We start from the raw sequence: 19,647 nt of genomic DNA on the forward strand, positions 1-19,647 counted from the left end.
AGGCAGAGGCAGGCAGATCTCTGTGAGTTCGAGGCCAGCCTGGTCTACAAAGCGAGATCTAGGACTGGCACCAAAACACCACAGAGAAACCCTGTCTCAAAAAAAAGGGGGGGGTGTCTCTCTATGCAGCTCTGGCTGACATGGAACCTGGTCTATAGAGCAAGTTCCAGGACAGCCAGGGCTGTTACACAGAGAAACCCTGTCTGAAAAAACAAGAAAGAGGGAAGGAGGGAAGGAAGGGAGGGAAGGAGGGAGGGAGGAAGGAAGCTAGGAAGGAAGATCAATCCCTCATGGACATGCCCAGAGGCATGGTGACTCTAAATCCAGCCAAGCTGATGATGAAGACTAACCCTCACAGTTGGGCAGGCGACACAGTTCAGATGGTCGAGTGTGTATAATGCCTTGGGTCCCATTCCTTATCACTGCAAAAACAAAGCAAAGGGAACCTATTCCCAAACCCCCGAGTTGCTGTGTCTGGAGTTACACCTGTTTGCTTGCTGCCTTACCTTGAGAGAGGCCAGGAGCACACAGGGTGGTAGGCAGTTCCTACCCCCAGAGCAGTCTCTAATCCTAGGAGAACATTTGATTGGCTCAGCCACGCATCACTTATCTAATCAGCTGTGGCCAGGAGGCAGCTGGCTTTGTCCTGTCACTGAGGCAAATCAAGACTTTCTGAGGGGCTCCAATGCTGAGTCATCCCAAAGGCCTACTTTGCAGGGGTGGCCCCAAATGTAGAATGGTTACTATGGCCACTCCTAAGCATCCAGAAGGGACGCTGGCCGTGAGGCTCCAGGGCATACCACATTCATACTCAACTCATGAGTTGAGAGCACCAAGTCTCGAAACTCTCACTACTTCAAGTCCTGGTCCTTCATCCCACAGCCCCAGATGCATTTTAGACTGATGCTCTGGACTGTACATGTCCCCACCTCCTGGGAACTATCTTTCGGTCCTTACAGCTAACCAGGTCTCCCAGGTCCTGTTTCAGCGCTGTCCCCTCCCCCCAATGCCCTCCCTCCTCCTGGGGAGCCACCTTTGCCTAAAACGGGCATGGCCATTCCCTCCAGGAGTGTTGGGGGCATTGGGTGGCGGTGACTGAGGAAAAGAGGTGATGAGGAAATCAGTCCTTCGGCGTGGCTTTCCTGATTGCCCATGCCTCTAGTCCGCTTCCTACTCTGGAGCCCCTCCCAGAGCCGACCTCTGCACTCCATAGCCCGGATGTAGCAAGAGAAACGAGATGCTTTTGGAGCCTGTTCAGCTGCGTGAGCCTTCCAGGGTAGATTCATCGCGCGCCTGGGACCAAATACTCAGCAGTTGCTTGTGACTCAGATCCAGCTACTTTGCTGGCTTGCGAGACCAGGCTATTACTCTGCAAACAGGAGCAGAAGTGTCTTCTTTCACCCGATCGCCTCTTTGCCTGGCCAGGAGCCACTGGCTCGTAGGCGCCCCACTTCGCGCTGCAAGAGACGTGGATTTGAGACCCCCTACGCGCCAGAGCCCAGCTCGCGCGCGTAAATGACAGACAGCGCATGTGCTATGCCGCACGTCAGCGCGCCAGTGGTCAGGAGTCCAAACCATTCCTGCCCACCCCCACCCCCGGCCGCTCCCTTTCTCGTTTGCCCAATCCAAAGGTACGGCAGAGGTCCGGCGTGACGCATGCGCGTCTTGGTGCACACTAGCGCGCATGCTCTGGAGTGTGCACATTTTTTTCCCCCCTCCGAGAACTGCGCTTGATGGTACGGCCTGGGCGGGGCGAGGCAGAAGCCGCGAAATCCGCGCGAAATCCGCGGGAACTAGCTTTTTGGCGCCATGGCGCAAAGTCGTGTTACCGATTTCTATGCGCGCCGTCGCCCGAGCCTTACTGCTTCGCGGGCCAAGTCGGCCTGTCTCACCCCGAGCCCCAGTGGGCTTGTGACCCCCGAGTTCACCCGGAGCAGCAGCCGCAAGCGTGCCCGTCCCGCCACCGAACCCAGGAGCGACCAGCCCGCACCGCTCGCGCGCCGGAGGCTGCGGCTTCCTGGACTGGTGAGGCGCGCGTGGGACCCCAGAGGACCCCTGGTTAGGAGAGGAAACCCTGGCTATCGGGCACTGAGGCAGGGGACTGGGCGCCAAGCCCGAGGGAGGAGTAGAGTCTCGATCAGGCTGGCTACTCCTTTCTTTCCTCAGGGGAACCAGCAGCCGCGTGCAAGAGGGGTCCTGGGCTTCCTGGGAGGCTGCAGCAGGCAGGGGTTAGGGGTGGGTATTCCGCAAAGAATTGGGCTGGAACTTCTGAAATGGAGAGAAAACACAAGAGAGTCAGGCCTGGAAGCTGCTTCAAGGAGGAAGAGGCCCCACAAACCAGGTGGATCTTTCCTGTATCATTAGACGCCTCAATTGGCAGGCATTGCCCTAGAGCCTGTCTCCAGCCCTCCGGGCCTAGTGAACTTACAACCTGGTTCTTGCTCTGCAGGCCGGTGCTCCTCCTGCAGAGCAGGTACCCCCACTCCCACCCCCAGTGTATTGATCTGTGGCTTCTTAATGACCAGGACTCCTGCTCCAGTTCCCCAGCTGATCCCAGCTCTCCAGCTGACCCTGGCTCCCCAGTAAGCCCATCTCCTGTCAAGAGAATAAAGATCGCCACTGTTTCAGAAGGTCCAGGCCTTTCTGCCACAGCCCAAAAGCAGGACAAGGTAAGGCTGGACTGAGGGTGGGCCGTGGGCAGGGTGATGGATAACGGGTAGAACTGACAGCACCTCTTGTCCCTAGGTCTCCTCAGAGGATTCGATCTCTGAGCTCCAGTCCTGTCTGAGGCGGGCCCGTAAGTTGGGAGCCAGGGCTCGGGCCCTGAGGGCCAAAGTCCAGGAGAATGCTGTGGAGTCTTGTACGCCAGATGCCAAGGTGCCCACAGAGCAACCATGGTGAGTCCTAGTGGGCCACAAGACAAGGTCCAGGGGAGGACAGGCTGTTAGGCACTGTAGGGCTTGAGTGGGTGGGTGGCCTGGGTGCCGTGACTTCCAGGGAGACGATTAGTGTGGCCACGAAGCTGGGAGCCAGATTGCCTAGACATATATACAGCACATATCTACACCTCACCAGCACTATGCCCTTCTCCCCCACCTGAAAAGGACATGGTCACTCCTGTCTTTGGCTCCTTCTAAATGCTATGGGCAGCTGTGGACGCTGTGCCTGTCTATGTCTTTATCTGGGCAGGCAGGTGAGGCAGAGATTATGTGTGGATACTGTCCTCACAGGCAGCGGCAGATCTGCAAGGACTTTGCAAATGGGTAGTTAGTTTTGAGGCTTTGGTTGTAAAGGGCTCTGTTACCTTGTTGTCCGGTGGTGGTGGTGGGGTCACATTGTGTGGTTTGGTGGTCTAATGAGACTGTTTCCCGTTGACAGTGTCGAGAAAGTCCCTGCCTACCAGCGCTTCCATGCCCTGGCCCAGCCTGGTCCCCCTGGCCTTATCCTGCCCTACAAGTATCAAGTGCTGGCCGAGATGTTCCGTAGCATGGACACCATCGTGAGCATGCTTCACAATCGAGCTGAGACTGTGACCTTCGCTAAAGTCAAGCAAGGTGTCCAGGACATGATGCGCAAGTGAGTGGGGAGGGAGGGCGGGTTTGGTTGCCCTCGAAGTCTGCTGCCAGTCTGCGTGGTCCTTCTGACCCAGCCCTCTCTTTCTTCTTCTCTAGGCGCTTTGAAGAGCGCAATGTGGGCCAGATCAAAACCGTGTACCCCACATCATATTGCTTCCGCCAGGAATGCAATGTCCCCACGTTCAAGGACAGCATCAAGAGATCTGATTACCAACTCACCATAGAGCCCTTGCTGGACCGGGGTGAGTCTTGGTCGAGGTTCTGGGTGTGCTCACTAACCTTGGCCTTGGGGGTGAGCATGAGGTGTTGGTATCAGGCCTAGTTTTGGGATTTCAGGTGGGCAGCTGGATGGACCTGGGCTCACCGTGTTTTCTTCTTACAGAGGCTGGTGGTGGTGCCACGCAGCTCACAGCCACGTGCCTCCTGCAGCGCAGGCACATCTTCCGACAGAACCTGGTGGAGCGAGTCAAGCAGCATCACAAAGTGAGTGCTGGGGTTTGTGGAGGCCATTGAGCAGGTTCAATCCCCCTGTAAGCGGACAGTGGCCTTAAGTGCCCTGCTCCCCGTTCAGTGCCCCCGTCCTCACTGCAAAGACAAAGATTTCTCTTAACCCCTTGCTATGGATATCTTAAAATGTGAGGAGGGTTGATTCCGTTGCTGACACCTTCTGTATAGGCTGGAGCTGGGGCAGAGCTGCCTGGAACCCAAAAGCTGGGGGGTTCAGGATTTCCTTGAGACCCTGAGAGAGTTCTCATGCCACTGTCAACCATACCTATATGCTAGGAACGCGCCTCTTTATACCTGGCCGTTTCCCTAGGCAGAGAAAGGCTAAGTTGTTTGTTTGCCTGGGTTTTTTTTTTTTTTAGCTGGGATTGAATTGAGTAGCCCAACGCTCTCCTTCCCCTCAGGCTTTCCTTGCTGCACTGAACCCCCCCATGGCCGTGCCTGAAGACCAGCTGACCCGCTGGCACCCCCGCTTCAATGTGGATGAAGTGCCTGACATTGAACCAGCCGAACTGCCCCAGCCTCCCGTCAGGGAGAAGCTCACCACCGCCCAGGAGGTGTTGTCCCGAGCCCGCAGCTTGATGTCACCCAAGGTGAGGCTCTTGAGCCTCTAAAATTCATCCCTTTCTTCTCAGGGAGTATGGTCAGCAGCCTGACCCCAGTGGGTGGAGGTAGTAGCTGAGTGCCTCTGGGTTTGTTACCTGATCACTTTCTCAGCTAAGGGCACAGAAATAAGATGTGCCCCGTATTCTCTCACACTCATGCGTGTACACACACTCACCGCAACAGCTCAGCTGGCTGTGTCTATCTGCTGGGACTCCGAGACTAGGGAACTTGGCCTGGAGAGAGGGGATTCCTGGATGGGCAAAGGGCTTCCCCTCACAAGGCTGGGGCAGTTAGTCACCGTTTGTGACATCTGTCCTGTGCCTACTCTGCAGATGGAGAAGGCCTTGAGTAACCTGGTCCTGCGCTCAGCCGAGCCTAGTAGCTCTGGGTCGCCCTCTAGTCCAGCACTCCCAGCCACTCCACCAGCCACCCCCCCAGCTGCCTCTCCCAGTGCCCTGAAGGGTGTGTCCCAGGCCTTGCTGGAGCGGGTAAGTCCCCGGTCATGGGGAGGGGGCCTTGGTGACAAGAGGGGGGCCTTGGTAACCATTTGCTGCTGACCCACTTCGTACAGATAAGGGCCAAGGAGGTCCAGAAGCAGCTGGCACAGATGACCCGGTGCCCGGAACAGGAGCTCCGGCTGCGGCGGTTAGAGCGTTTGCCAGAGCTGGCCCGCGTGTTGCGTGGTGTCTTTGTGTCTGAGCGCAAGCCAGCGCTCACTATGGAGGTGGTCTGCGCGAGGATGGTGGAGAGCTGCCGAGCTGCCCTGAGCCCCGGTTTGTACAGAGCAAGAGAGGGCTGAGGGTGGGCGTGGTCAAGCTCACCGTGTCCTTGGCAAGAAGCTGGGTCCATTTCTGACCAGGGACAGTTTGCTTGCCACGGACTTGTTGGAATCCCAGTTTGGCCACCTCAGGCCTCATCTCTGCTTTCAGGCCCTGCTCACCAGGCTTGGAGTATGTGTGTCTTGCCCTTGCTGTTCATTCCCCCTGGTGCTTGAGAGCAGTGCCCAGGGACCCCCAGGCCTCTGCTTGTCTCCACTGCACACAGCTGTGGTTTAGCCTTGAGAAAGGCCTGTTGGGGGCGAGGGTGGGGGGTGGGGTATAAGGCACCGGGCTGGCTAAGTGGGCTGAGCAAGTCATCCAGGCCCCGTGCTTAAACCCACAATGCACTTCTGCAGGGGAGATGGAGAAGCACGTGTTGCTCCTGTCTGAGTTGCTGCCAGACTGGCTCAGCCTGCATCGCGTTCGGACTGACACCTACATCAAGCTGGACAAAGCCGCTGACCTAGCCGGCCTCACCGCCAGGCTGACCCACCAGGTCCACACTGAGGGGCTGTGACCGAGTTCTTCACCGGCTGGTCTGTTCCCTTTATCAATACAGCACGTACGCGCTTCCCTCTCCGTGACACAGTCTGCTGCCAGTATGGGCAGCCATTGTGCCCATGGGTCTCACGAAGTGTTGGTTCCCGAGGCTTTGGTACCCCAGGCCCAGCACTTGTGTGAGTGTTGGGGAAGTAGACTGGGGAGCCGAGTATGTTGGATGTCCATCCCACGAACTACTCGTCTAGTCAAGGTCCAGAGGGAAGCCCTAGGCTAGCCTCGCCTGCTCCTCCGTGCTCATGATAGCATTCTTGCTTAGAGCCTTAAGACGCACACAGAGAACTTGGACTTCTGGCTACATTTCACAAGGACAGTGAGTTCTGAATGGCAGAGTGAAATTGGACCTTCTGTATATAGTAAAATCGTGTAAATAAAAGTACTACCGAGACTAAACCGAACAGGTCACCATAAAATCCCTTTAAACAATGCCCTGCTGTTGTGCCGTGTTTTCTTCTGTGACTAGCAAGACCAGGCCAGTAAAAATCGGGGCGAAAGCAATCATGCTGGGGGTGTGGATGAATGGCAGAGGGCTTGTCTGGCACGTGCAAGGCTAGTTCTGACCTAACAACTTGGTACTGCTGCTCAACAAAATAGGATTTTAAGGTGGTTACTGTACAGTGCCCTCAGGCCCCCAAAGAATGGCCTAGAAAACTTACACACGTAGTCAGCATCAAAGGGAGACTGCTTCCTAGGGGGCTGTCTATGGCTTCTGTACAGAGCTGAGCCTGCTGCTTTCAGGTCCGTAAGCTGACGCTGGGCCCCATCTCTGCCCCCTGCCCCCTATCACGTCAGCCGTGGAATGGGATCCATGCAAGACAGTAAGCACCGTGTGTAACAAAGCTGTTTATTGATCTTGCTGTGCCATAACCTACAGCAGCAGCACAGCTCTGCTTCAGGACTCAGCACATACAGAAAGTGCGAGGGCCCAGGTGGTCGGTCCATAGGCATGGTGGCCCAGGAAAGGGCAGCTGGTGGCTCACAAAGGTCACTTGGGTGCCAGGGCCGAGCCGCTGTCCAGTCATAGAGAGAGGCTGGGGGCGGGGGTGCAGCAGCTATTCCAGCCCCTTGGTCATTCATACTGCAGAAGAGAGAAGAATGGCACAGGCCCTAGCTTCTCTCTGCCCTTCAGCGAGGTCAGCTCCACCAGGCTCACGCACTCCACCACCTCGGCCCGTAGCTGGCCCAGCAGCTCACAGGCCGCACGCATGGTTCCTGGGGGCAAAGGGACAAGGAAAAGAGAAGGTAGGGTGGCTCTTTGCCGAGTCAGCACCCCAGATAAGGCTTGTCCCTTTGGAACCTGTTTATGCTGTGGAGTGGCTCTTACCTCCAGTGGCCAGGAGATCATCTACAACGACCACTTTCTGCCCAGGTTCTAAGGCGTCTTTCTGGATTTCCAGTTCAGCCTGCAGACAGGAAGCGTTAAGTCTAGGAGCTAACAAGTGACCACCACCCCTAGCCTTTCCATGTTTCCTGGTGGTATAAACCTGGCCCGATGTCTCAACCTCTGAGCTCCCAGCTGCTCCTAGACAGCCACCCACTGCCCGGTTACCTTGCCATACTCCAGAGCATAGGAGACTGACACTGTGGGGCCCGGCAGCTTTCCACGCTTCCGGATGAGCACACAGCCCAGGCCCAGCTCCTGCGCTAGGGAGGGCCCAAACAGGAAGCCCCTGGAGTCTAAGCCTGTTAGGGAGAGAGAACAGCATTGGCGGGGAATACTAGACCTTACTAGCTACAGCTAGAAAGCTGATGGCTATTGGGCAGCTTCTTAGCATTGGGGGTGTTACTTGCTTTCTGTACAGCTCAGGGTCACTTAGGGTGGCTTTTGCCACCTCTCAAAAACATCTGCCCAGGAGCACTCTACAGTACGGGGGTACATGACCCGGGTCACCTCTGAGGAGGCCTGAGCTGTAGCAGGGAGGAAGCATTCCCTAATTCCTGGAGCATGGTCAGGGGGTGCCAATAGGAAGTGACATGGGCATCAGTACTGTGGCTCCTGAGCACTTGCCTGGGCTACCCTGTTCTCTGGGGTTCTCACCCTCTGGGACATGTCCAACTTCCCTGGTGGACATTCAGCTACTCTAGGGTGTTTCTGAAGTCCAAGCATGGAGCTTGGTATACAGCAGGTGTTAAGCACAAGATTGTGTAGGGGAAGGAGAGAGACTCTGGCATAGCCCTGAAAGAAACAGCCCCTGAGGCTACCAGGCTCCAGGCTGCCCAGGCACGCCCCCGTCTGTCCCAAGGCTACCGCATTTTTTAGCATCTAGCTCATCCTAGAAGCTGCCCCTAGCAAGGAAGCCCATTTGGAGGTTCCAGGGCCTTCCTCAAAGTTCTCCTGAAACACACAATGCTCCTTACGGTCCTGCAGCCAGATTCATTCCCTAAGGGAGGAAAGGCTGGCCCTGAACAAGGACAGAGTCGAGTTCATCTCTAAGTAGGAACAGGCACTGAGGGCGGAAGTCAGGACCTAGCAGGGGTAGAGACGTAGTAGTCATCTAGGGTCAATAAGGGACGACACAGGGAGGAACAGGGTGCTAAAGGAGGGTCAGGGTGGGTGTGGGGTAGGCTGTGGGTGACAGACGGGGGAAAGGGAGGGCCTGGGTAGTGGGGGACCAGCACGGCCTAGCGTGGCCACTCGCCTGCGATGTAGTCGATCTTGCCGCCATGCGTGGACTTAAGGTGATTGGCCAGGAGGCGGATGGAAGCTCGGAAGGAGTCGGGGTCCTTCAGGAGGGGCGAGATATCCCTGGGAACAAGGACAGGCTGGTGACCGGGGAAGGCTGGGAGGAGGCCCGGCAAGATCCCCGAGACTGCCCAGGCGCCTGCGCCAAGAGCCGAGCGCTGGGCGCCAACGCCTCGCGGGCTCGTGACCGCACCTGAACAGCACGCCGGGGATGGGGAAGTCCGGGAAACTGCGGATGCGCTGCGCCACCAGCTGCAACTCAGGCTCCGCCATATCCGCGTGCACTCGAGAGGAAGGGCGGAGGGGTGTCAGCAGGCTAGGGTTAAACTAGTCCCGGGAACAAGGGCGGGGCATCCTTGGTGGGCGGGAATTCTAGGGCGGGGCGTCCTTAGGGAGAGGTCCAGCATGAGGGGCGGGAGGGGCGGGACCAGGAGGGGGCGGGCCTCTGGGGGAGTTGGTTGCGGGGCTGGTGGCCTCTGGCAGGAAGTAGCACATTTGCTCCAACCCCAGGTGACTTCAAACTGGAAATATAGGGTTATTTCTGGGTGGGAAAAGAATACGCGCCTTGGTACCCTTTTTGGCTTCTGGGTCCTGCACTCTTTCAGACCCGCTTCTCCCAGGGCCAGCCTTCTGGACCTGGAGGGGCCGGTGCGCATGTTACCACAGTCCCTTTGCTCTGGCACGCAGTGCAAGGGGACTGAAATTCAGCCCCTGCTTTCCGGGAATTAGCTAGGAAGGGAGCTGGAGGGCAGTTTCAAGTACAGAGGTGCAAGTGCATTGTGTATGGCCTGGAGTGGAGAGGAAAAGCAGGACAGCACGTCGGGGTGCTTACCTTGAGGCCACAGACCCTCCTGGGCATCTGTACCCTCTTCGTTTGGGGGAGAGGACCCGAAGATCTGGACAGCCAAGGACAGAATGGGATCTACCTGCCCAGACACAAGACTGTCCTCCAAGTATAATGCCCATTATCATCTTCGGTGTGGTATAGTGAATAAATATCCCCCAATAAAACTTATCTGAGGATCAGAGGACAGAGCCAGCCACTAGAGTACACAGAGAGGCCAGACAGTGGTTGCACACACCCCTAATCCTAGCATTCAGGAGGCAGAGATCTGTTTGGATCTCTGTGAGTTCAAGGCCACACTGGGAACTGAGCCAGGCAGTGGTGGCACACACCTTTAATCCCAGCACTTGAGATCTCATGCCTTTGCTTGGGAAGCACATATGCCTTTAATTCCAGAAAGTAATATGGCAGGACCGGGAAAGGTATATAAGGCGTGAGGAAACAGGAACTTGCTCTCTTTCGGTGGAGGATTTTGTAGGGGTAAGAACTAGTGGCTTGCTCTCTGCTTCTCTGATCTTTCAGCGTTCACCCCAATATCTGGCTCTGGGTTTTTTATTAATAAGACCTTTTAAGATTCGTGTTACAGTGCAGTTGTAATTACTCAAAAGAAATCCTCCAGATTGGACCTATGTTCTGTCAATGGAGAGGGTGTGAGAAAGGTCTAATAGATTCCAACCATCCCTTTCCTCACCCCCCCCCCTGCCTGCTGTAGTTCTTCCATTTGTGGCAGTCTCTGGAGATGCTAGAGTATATTTTATATATACAGGGTGGAAGGTTAACTGAAGGGAGGCTCCACTATGCATTTTTAGGGAAGTTGTCATCCATGCTGGGTTGAGACTTTTCAGTTAGGATGATGGAGCTGCTTTGGGGTCATCCATGCTCCTGTAAGCAGTGAACTCATTAGATGCAATTGTTACTTTGGTCTGTCATTGGTATTCTATCTGAGACATATAGATGATTATGTCTCTCCAGGGGAAGTTCATGCAACAGGTACATGGGACATCTAACATACAATGTCTCCCATCATCTCTATTTTAAAAACCAGGATAGGTGGGCATGGTGGCACATGCTTTTAATCTCAGCACTCAGGAGGCAGAGGCAAGCAGATTTCTGAGTTCAAGGCCAGCCTGGTCTACAGAGCCAGTTCCAGGACAAAGCTACACCACAAAGAAACCCTTGTCTCAAAAAACCAACACACCTCCTGTTCCTTTATTCTTGGTCTCTCAATCTCTCTTTGTTATCATTTTCCAACCTTTACAGTTCAGCTTTGGCACTACAATCGTTGCAGAGATGTGAAAACTTGTTCATGATGGACAGACAGCTCCCACGAGCCTTCTGGGAAGGGGTTTTGGAGATTATATCTTGTAGCCTGCACATGACCGATGGCAGGTACAGCAGAAGTGGACCCATAGTGTGCTGAGCCAGAGCCAGAAACTTAGGCTGTCACCTTCCTGTCTCCATGGGGCAGTAACAGATCTCACCTTGGGCTTGGACGATGTGATATTTTTGTCTCTTGTTTGTAGCCAGTGGGAAAAGAGGGAGGGTAACCCGAGGGAGTTGTCATGGGGGTGAGGACTGATGGCCAGGCAGATGGTGGCTCCATGGCATAGCAGTGAAATCTTCACCTCTGTCTAAAGCACCAACGTTGAAATATATGCAGAAATAGTGAGAAGGCAAAGTGACAGCCCTTCAGACCCTGGGCTGGAGCACTGGGTCATGGTCAAGAGCAGCAGGGCAGTAAGAACTGCTTCTTTTTCAATAGGCAGCTGGGAAGATGGGCTGCAGTACCAGAGTGGACTCCAGGGTCAGGTCTCCAGTATACAGTCTTGGAACCTTGCTACTGGTTGCAGAGGCCGTCCAACCAGTGGTGGGTGAGCAGAGGGCAGCTGGTCTCTTTCGTCCATCAGTCCCAAGGCCAAAGCCTTCCTTCCGGACACTTGCAGGGCTGACTGGAGATTCTGGTCTTGGCTAATGGGGCCAGGAGCACTTCTCAGGGACAGACTCAGGAGGTGTCAGACACTTCCCTAGCTTTTCACAGCCTGGAGGTGCCCAATTCTAGAAAATGACATTTAAGGAAATAAACTGCGGTTATTCAGACTTGTCTGGGCACAATCAGCAATAATAATAAAAAAAAAGACATGAGCTTTGTAGACTTCTGTCCCCCACCAGCAGGCGTCCCACTTAGGGACTGGCTCAACCAGTTCAAGGCCTGCTCATGACAGGCCACACACGGGTTCTGGGCCTATCACACACCCTAGTTTTCTTCAAACTGACCAACCCTAAATTAGGGGAGGAAAACCTTGCAGAGACTTTAAAGCCCCAGCCCTCGGGAAGAGACTGGAGTTTTGCTTCACAGAGGGTTTGTTGTTCTCTGTGTCTGCTACATGTGTGTGTGTCCTCCTTCCTTCACCTGCTGATCCTGTGTGCTGCTTGGTCTTCCTCCGCTGCTGCCTGCTGATTTTTCCTGACTTTTAATTACTTGATTGGCAGAGAAAATGAACTTGATCAGAACCCCTAGACTGTGTCACAGCAGCTTGTTAGGAAAAGACCCATATTCTCCCCTGAGGCCACTCACTGGACTCAGCCTGTGCTACAGAGCAGCTGCAGACAGGATGGGGACAGCAATGCCCCACCGTGAGGACACTCAAGCTCTTGGGGCCCCAGAAACCTGGTAGTCCTGAGAAACTCCTGAACTACCACTATCATTTAGAGGTCAGACCACTAGTATGGTAGGGACTGTCTCCTGAGCCAAACTGGTGCCATCTTCAGGACGTTAGCTGGGCTTGCTTACAAAAATATCATGACAGCTTGGTTTGTTAACTATTGATTTAAGGACCACCAGGAGAATCATGGGACTCTCACCTGAGTATCCAGCCACTCCTAGTCAGTTACATGCAATTCTGCCCTAAGTGCAAGCAGCCTTAGGGGCTTGGGAAGGGACTAGAGTATACAGGGGAACTCTATCTACACAGCATGGGGAGCCATCTTTGCTGGGTATAGACCTTCCAGTATGGCTGCTTTAAGCGACCCCCTCCCTCTTATGTTCCTGCCATACCCAGCCCTGTCCTGAACAAGGCTACTCACCCTCCGATAATCCTAGTAGTGGGATGTTGTGCATTTCCCTCCCATACTGTCCAGAACAATGATTTCCACTTTGGTGCCTGAGTACACCTTACCAGGCTGAGCTGCATGTGTACAGGGAGCCAAGATGTCTTCAAAATTGGATGAGACCAGTGTCTGGCATGGGTAGCAGTAGCCAAGCACAGGCAAGCCCCAACATGCACACATAGACCACTCACCATGACAGCCTGGCTACACACATTGAGCTGGGGCTGTCCAGGGACCAAGGACTTCTGGTGCCGCTGGACAACCTGGGTCATCCTGCTGAGGACATCCTGGTATTCATCACTGGCAAAGCTGGAGAGAAGAAGGCTCTGGTTACAATGCTCTTGTGTCCAAGGCCAATCATCTCCTGGCAGGCAGCTTAGGAGGTTCATAGACATTCTAGGACATGAAGTGGTCTAGCGTGGAAAGCCTGAGACCTTGAGTTGTCTCTAGAGGTGGGAAGAGCAAGGGTGGCAGTCTGAAGTCAGAGTGGGCTGTGGGCTCCCACATGGTGACCCTTGAACCTCCCTGGACAGCTGTCTGTACTGTGAGCTGCTCTCCTGTGGTCAGACTCTGCCAGGGGAAGGAAATGAGGGCCTAGGAAGCTGAGCTATGGCAGGGAGCCCTCCTCTGTCACTGCCAACACGACCTGTGTGTGGGTTGGAGACTGGGCCCTGCAGACTGGGGCCTCTCCACGGGAACCACCACAGCAGTTGGCACTGTTCTGAAACACGTACACATACGACACGTGCTGTTTCCTTAGAAAGTCCTGTCTTATGCTGAGAAGGGGTCAGGTGCAGATGGAAGGAAAACAGCACACACAGCCCTGAAGTTCCAGCATAGGCACCTTCAGAATTTGATTCATTTTTCACTAAGAAGACAAGTTAATGGATGCACCATGCAGATGGCACATAACCAACCTCTGGACTGTCACCAACTGTGGTACTAAAATGAAGCTGCAAGGATGTCAATGGGGACCAAGTCTTTTTGTCATTTTACATCATGTTTACTGTTGCCCACACAATGTGTCCTTAGGGAACTATAAATGAAAACCCATGGAACAAGTCTGTCCCTGGGCAGCATGGGGAGGCCATGAGGAACCAAGGCCTCAGCCCTGGGACATGACTGGTGGTTCCTTAAAGGTTAATGCTAAGGGGAGCATGGTGGCGCACACCTTTAAAGCCAACACTCAGGAGGCAGAGGCAGGCTGATCTCTGTGAGTTTGAGGCCAGCCTTGTATAGTGAATTCCAGGCCAGGGCTACATAGTAAGACCCTGTCTCAAATAAATAAAAATTTAATGCTGAATTTCCCTCCCAGACAAGACCAATGAAATATATTTTTCTTTTCTGGAGGTGCTAGGGATGGAGCACTAGGCAAGCACTCTCCACTGAGCTATCTAGCCATCTGTGTCCTCTCCTGCCCCATTCTGTACAACCCCCCTTCACCTGACCATTCCAACAAGGTCCATCCATCCCCCTGTACCATAGCATCTGCTGGACTGTCAGGGAGCCTTTAGCTGAGTGTGAAGCAAACCACAGCACACTCACTGTGTGGTGCATGGCTCAGCACAACACATACCGCTGATATGCCCACAATGAGCAGAGCCTGGGGCTGGGTACATGCAGGGTGCCAAGCTCAGGCTGCAGACGAATCTCAGTTATCTGCAACTCAGGATCTAACAAGACATGGGCAGAGAAAATTCTGCATGTGAACTAAGTCCTCAGATTTCCTCATGTCTCAGGATGACTGGTAAGAAGATGACCCCCTGGTCCCTACCCTGCAAGTACCCCAACCACCACTGTGATCCCAAGGGAACTGAAGGCCTTCAGAGACTTAGGCTGTACTCTACCTAACCTTGCGCTAGGTTTGGCTGCTCCCTTGATGACAGTAGGGCCACTCCCAGCACAGCAGCCTTCTAGGAAGAGGACTAGTCAGTGCGGACAGATGTATCCTAAGCCTGGATCCCTCACTCGTGCCCTTGGCCATCCCTGAAGGTAGCTCAGAGAATAGGACCCATTGCTGGGGGGTGTAAGTGGACAGAACCTAGAAGGGGCAGAGATGAGAAGCAACCAGGAAAGGAATACAAGAAGAGGGCTCCCAGAGAGCAAGGCAGCCACGATCCAAAGTGGAGATGTAGGTTTCTGGGAATTGATAGGTTCAACATCGGCCCTAGATGAGTGCTGTGGGTTCTGGTTCCAGCCCTCTGTGTGGTTCACACCCTCACAAAGGCATACATTCCTTCTGAGACCAGAGGAGTAACTCCATGGAAGACAGAACACCCAGACGTGGTTCTCACCTTTGGCCTGTCTGGCCAATGTCTCCTCTGGAGCATGGAGACCCTGCCCCTGCCTCACCTGAGTGGGAATCTCTCCCCTGGGTCACGTCCCAGGTGGAAGATCAGGGGTAGCTCCGTGTGTTCTTCCTGGGTATGGGTTGTGACTCCTGAGACATTCTGACCGGGACAGAAGTCAATGCCCTGCAACGAGAGGCATAGAGCCTAACTGAATACCCCAGGGCCAGAGCCCATGTCAAAAGAGGTGCCCTACTGTCCTGTTCCTCACATCCACCATACCCCTGTACCTTCTAGCACCAGAGCTTTCTGCCTACACAGATGGAGTGCTGCAGTGTTCACTGATGAACAAACATGAATCAGGTAGAATATGGCCATCTGGCTGAAGGGAAAAGCTTCAGGAGGTAGAAGTAGGAATATCGTGAGTTTGAAGTCATCCTGGGCTACATGAAACCCTGCCTCAAAACAAAATGAAACAGTGTAGGCAGTCCACATCTCTCTCTCTTTTTTTTTTTTTTTGGTTTTTCGAGACAGGGTTTCTCTGTGTAGCTTTGCGCCTTTTTCCTGGAACTCACTTGGTAGCCCAGGCTGGCCTCAAACTCACAGAGATTCGCCGGGCTCTGCCTCCCGAGTGCTGGGATTAAAGGCGTGCGCCACCACCGCCCGGCCTGCAGTCCCACATCTTGACTTTGACCAGTGGCTCAGAGGAGAGCCCCTGAGCTCCATAAAGCCCTCTCAGTGTGTGGCCAGGGAAAACAGTGGACTTCTTAGAAGGGGATGGATGAGTCACTAGACCAGGCAAAAAGAAGGGCCTTTTGCTTAAAAGCCTAGAGAACATGTAGATAGACCCAGAGCTGAACGTGGAAGGTGAAGGTAAGGGACAAAACAGTCATGACCAACAGACTCAAGAGAAGGGCACACACTATAAATAACCACCACTTCTGCATTCAGAAGCAGAGGGGAGGCTGACTATGTACTCTGGTAGCATGGAGCCAACCCCTGCAGCTTCTTCTCAGGTAGCTTGGCTGCTGAGGCTCGCTTTCCTAGGTACAGCCTGATTCCACTACAAAGGTTCATGTGTGCAAGCTCGTCCTTTGCCCTCCCAGATCTCTCTGGTTACTACTCAGGTGCACTGATGGGGAATGTCCCCATCAAGTCTCCAACAGTCCCAGACAGAACTGTGAGGCAGGAGCTCACACTAAGTACCAGGATTCAGGTGCCCTTGTGTCAGCCATGCTGCCAGTGGGAAACAACATTGTAGGGTTTGCTTACATTTGAAATGGTGGCTGGGCTGGAAAGTGCAGTGCAGTGCAGTTCACTAACAAACGTCTCTAACACCAGTAAAAAACCCTGTGATGGTGGCAGTTTAGCTTTTAAAGCAGGGAGGGCGCAGACTATGAAGTTCCATTTGCACCGAGCTGCAGAGACAAACGGGGGCTGGAAGGACAGGCTACCTTCCCGTCACCGTGGGCTCCAGAATCTGGACCTCCGGGAGCGCCCTGCCAGGGAACAAACAAACAGTGCACGGCAGGGAACCACCACAGTTAGCAGGAAAATGTTAAGCAGTGGAGAAGTACCCAGGTCTAGATGGAACACATAAATTATAATTTGGATGCAAATCAAATAAGCTATTTAATTAAGATCCTGCTAATTGGTCTAGGATTTCTCTTACAGCTGGGGTTGTCTGAGCACCTCACCCTCAGGGCACTGGCAGGGAAGCCAGCCTGCTGTACATTATGCTTTATCTTCCCCACAGAGCTGGACTCTGGCCTGGCTCTGGATGCACAGGGGACAGGCAGGCTGCTAGAAATCAAACACTGATTTTGGAGAGATGGTGAGGGACACGAACCCTCTGGTTGACCCACTCTCCTGGGACGGTGAAAGTTCAGGTGTTGTAGCAGCTGAGGACTCCATTTTAGGTCTGAAGCTAGTCCAGTGAGCAACCTGAGGCCGTTAAGACACTGCCAGGAATTCCAGGAACAACAGACCTGGGATGTTCTCACACCTGCAGCTCACATCAGCAGGGACAGATGGTGGCCTTTTGCCTTTAAAAATACCCCTCCCCTTTTAGCTAGGCTTCAGTTCTAAATCAGACCATGGGAACTCAGGACAGCTGCAGTTTAATTAAGTAAAAAAAGTCAACTGATTAAAAAAAAAAAAAAGTCTGGGTGGTGGTAGCACACGCCTTTAATCCTAGCCCTTGGGAGGGAAGCAGAGGCAGGCAGATCTCTGAGTTTGAGGTCACTGTGGTCACAGAGTGAGTTCCAGGACTGCTAGGGCTACTCAGAGAAACCCTGTCTCAGAAAAACAACAACAACAAAAATCCCTGCTCCTAATGAGTCTGGCACCCTTGTCCATCTCTGTATTTTCTCCTCACCTCCCACCAGGCCTGGCTGGTTTCTAGCACTGGGTTTCGAGGAAGGGATGTTAAAGCCTCCACCAAAGGGTGGGGCCTACTTGGTAGTGCACTGAGGACCTGCCTATCAGTCTGTATGGAATAGTCACACTAAGGAATCCTGGGTTCCACTGGTCCTAGGCCCAAGTAGGGAGTGGAACAGGCTAGCCTCTCAAGTGACCTGGAGTAGAGTATGCAGGCTATAATACCCTCAGACCTGGCCTTTAGAGTAAATGTGTTCAAGTCAGGACCAACTCATACCCACCATGCCATGTAGATATGACTTCTGCCTGGAGAATCTTCCAGACATTCAAAGGTGCTGACAGGATTTGATGTATGCCTTCTTGGGTGGGGCCTAGTCTGGTAGAAGCAAAGATGGGTTTCTCTGGACCCTGCCTTAAGGAGCCCAAAGTGGCAGAGTAGCCACCTTATCCCCATGTGGCCCTGCAGGGATCCAGAGAGAGATCCACCCAGGCATGAGAGGGGATTTCTTCCTTCTGACTTTTAAACTACCCAGACTCTCAAGGAGCCAACAATAGGTATCCCAGGAAAAAACCCTGAGGAGTGTACAAGGGCATGTGTGGCAACCCTAACGCTCTATTCCCTGTAGCCTCAGATCCCTTGAGGGAATTCCAGAGGCACTCCGGGGTTACAGGGACCAGGGGTGTCCACGAGCACCCGGGAAACAGGTCTCTAGGACACTGGCTGCTTGCGCCGGACAGTTTTGTCAGCTTGTTGACACAAGCTAGTCACCTGAGAGGAGGGACTCTCAACTGAGAAAATGCTTCCGGAAGATGTGATTAACGGAGGAGGGCTCAGACCACTGTGGGCGGTGCCATCCCTGGGCTGGTGGTCCTGGGTTCTATAAGAAAATAGACTGAACAAGCCATGGGGAGCAAGCCAGTAAGCGGCTCCCCTCCATGGCCTGTGCATCGTCTCCTGCCTCCAGGTTCCTGCCCTGACTTCCTTCAGTAATGGACTACAGTGAGGAAGTGTGAGCCAAACCTACCTTTTCCTCCCCAACTTGCTTCACAGCAATAGAAACCCTAACTAGAATAGTCTTTGATGGCATGGCAGGCCAATGGTTAGGATGGCCCTCAGGCAGTGTGGGTCAGAAAGGGGATGGGCGAAACATGGGTTTTGGACACTGTCCTAGGCTGTACCAAACTTCTAAACAAGGCACCGGGGATTGTGCCTTTGAGTTATGGCCACATGTCCACCTGGGTATATGCTGTTCACCTGCCCACACATACCCAGCCCAGCCTGGCATACTGCCCAGCCCAAAGCCTTGCTTAGCTGGAGCCTCCTGAGCAGAGACATTTATAGTTTGCTTCCTTGTTGGTTCAGAATGTTCTAGTATTTGGGTTTTTCATTAAGTAATTTTCTTCCCTATTAAGGCACATTAGTAGGTTTTCATGTGTTTAAGAACCCTGCAGAGCCTGAGGGGATGGAGGAGGTAGGACCAGTACCTTGCAGGACACAGGAACCATGGCAGCCCCACATGGGTTATATGTGGTGTGGCACTTTACCTTCAGACCTTGAGCAGGCACCAGGATGTAGATACTGATGCCTCCATTTGTGGGCATTAGCATCTGGACCTGGTCAGGCCACCACTGATGCTGCCTGCTTTGGAAGGAGCAAGAGAGGGGTGCTAAGGAGAAACTTAGTTAGGGGCATGGTAGATAGTGAGGCCCTCTGCCTGAACCTGGACCTCGTGCTCTCTGAAGACCTCCTGTGCAGGCAGGACATGCCAGGAGAGAGTATTTGTCTGTCCCCTACCTTCTTTCTCCGTTGGACACCACTCATGTCCCTAGCGTGTCCCAGGGAGCCCATATCACACAGGGGAGAAGGAAGTGTGCCCAGCCTTTACCTCTGGCCATCTGTACATGCAAACTGAGAATGGGCAGGGCCCACAGGGCCACATGAGGGAGGGAGGGAGGCTGCAGGGCCACGGTACCTCCCCTGATGGTAGCTTAGAAGTGGACAGATCAGTTCTCCAGGGATCTTCCAGTGGTGCCCCTCCCAGGGCTTGTACTCAGGGGCCTGTACCTGTCTGAACTCCTCCCAGGAGTTGGTCCAAGTCCAGAAGTGGGCCTTGTACTGGCCAAGAGTGACTGCCATCAGTGTGTTGCCACGGTAATAAAATATGGGCCTGTTGTGTTGAGGAGAGAAGGAATCATGATCAAGTCCTTGTATTCACGTGTGGGGCTTCTGGAGTGGTGAGCTGCCCATGCCTCCAGGCAGGTGCTGACTAACACTTTAAAGAGG

General features: G+C 53.8%; 3 protein-coding genes across 5 annotated transcripts in view; 1 reads left to right on the plus strand and 2 right to left on the minus strand.

Moving 5' to 3' along the window:
* The first annotated feature begins 1,740 nt into the window (after positions 1–1,740).
* Cdt1 (chromatin licensing and DNA replication factor 1) lies at positions 1,741–6,487 on the plus strand. Its single transcript, XM_006987390.4, has 10 exons — positions 1,741–2,025; positions 2,526–2,669; positions 2,746–2,897; positions 3,379–3,576; positions 3,672–3,817; positions 3,958–4,058; positions 4,484–4,672; positions 5,018–5,173; positions 5,257–5,458; positions 5,860–6,487. Exons 1-10 carry the CDS (start codon positions 1,810–1,812, stop codon positions 6,018–6,020), a joined length of 1,665 nt encoding a protein of 554 aa, XP_006987452.3. The 5' UTR covers positions 1,741–1,809; the 3' UTR covers positions 6,021–6,487.
* Positions 6,488–6,891: 404 nt separating this feature from the next.
* Aprt (adenine phosphoribosyltransferase) lies at positions 6,892–9,096 on the minus strand. The gene is made up of 5 exons (XM_006987391.4): positions 8,938–9,096; positions 8,701–8,807; positions 7,611–7,744; positions 7,386–7,464; positions 6,892–7,273 (listed from the first exon to the last, which is right to left on the minus strand). Exons 1-5 carry the CDS (start codon positions 9,015–9,017, stop codon positions 7,131–7,133), a joined length of 543 nt encoding a protein of 180 aa, XP_006987453.1. The 5' UTR covers positions 9,018–9,096; the 3' UTR covers positions 6,892–7,130.
* A 1,668-nt stretch (positions 9,097–10,764) lies between these two features.
* The window catches only part of Galns (galactosamine (N-acetyl)-6-sulfatase), a 34,280-nt gene continuing 25,397 nt past the window's right edge, over positions 10,765–19,647 (minus strand). Inside the window, exons 11-14 of one of the 3 annotated variants that reach the window (XR_006072282.2) lie at positions 19,429–19,531; positions 15,049–15,170; positions 12,888–13,142; positions 10,765–11,643 (exon numbers count right to left, since the gene is read on the minus strand). Coding sequence is in view for 1 of the 3 variants with exons in the window: in XM_006987392.4 (XP_006987454.1) it covers positions 11,557–11,643; positions 12,888–13,005; positions 15,049–15,170; positions 19,429–19,531 (430 nt within the window). In the remaining 2 variants the exon portion in view is untranslated. Of the gene's footprint in view, positions 11,644–12,887; positions 13,143–14,990; positions 15,171–19,428; positions 19,532–19,647 lie in introns of all 3 variants that reach the window. The other 2 variants (XR_001579667.3, XM_006987392.4) reach the window with 2 other exon arrangements.

This window comes from Peromyscus maniculatus, chromosome 5 (genome assembly GCF_049852395.1).
Source record: "Peromyscus maniculatus bairdii isolate BWxNUB_F1_BW_parent chromosome 5, HU_Pman_BW_mat_3.1, whole genome shotgun sequence".
Classification (NCBI taxonomy): Eukaryota; Metazoa; Chordata; class Mammalia; order Rodentia; family Cricetidae; genus Peromyscus; species Peromyscus maniculatus.

Excerpts from the sequence above, each read along its gene's own strand:
- Cdt1 (XM_006987390.4), top strand. The coding sequence starts at position 1,810 with ATGGCGCAAAGTCGTGTTACCGATTTCTATGCGCGCCGTCGCCCGAGC. Across the intron at positions 2,898-3,378 it reads GTGCCCACAGAGCAACCATG|TGTCGAGAAAGTCCCTGCCT; the intron begins GTGAGTCCTAGT and ends TCCCGTTGACAG. Across the intron at positions 3,818-3,957 it reads AGAGCCCTTGCTGGACCGGG|AGGCTGGTGGTGGTGCCACG; the intron begins GTGAGTCTTGGT and ends TTCTTCTTACAG.
- Aprt (XM_006987391.4), bottom strand. The coding sequence starts at position 9,017 with ATGGCGGAGCCTGAGTTGCAGCTGGTGGCGCAGCGCATCCGCAGTTTC. Across the intron at positions 7,745-8,700 it reads CAAGATCGACTACATCGCAG|GCTTAGACTCCAGGGGCTTC; the intron begins GCGAGTGGCCAC and ends TCTCCCTAACAG. Across the intron at positions 7,274-7,385 it reads TGATCTCCTGGCCACTGGAG|GAACCATGCGTGCGGCCTGT; the intron begins GTAAGAGCCACT and ends CTTTGCCCCCAG.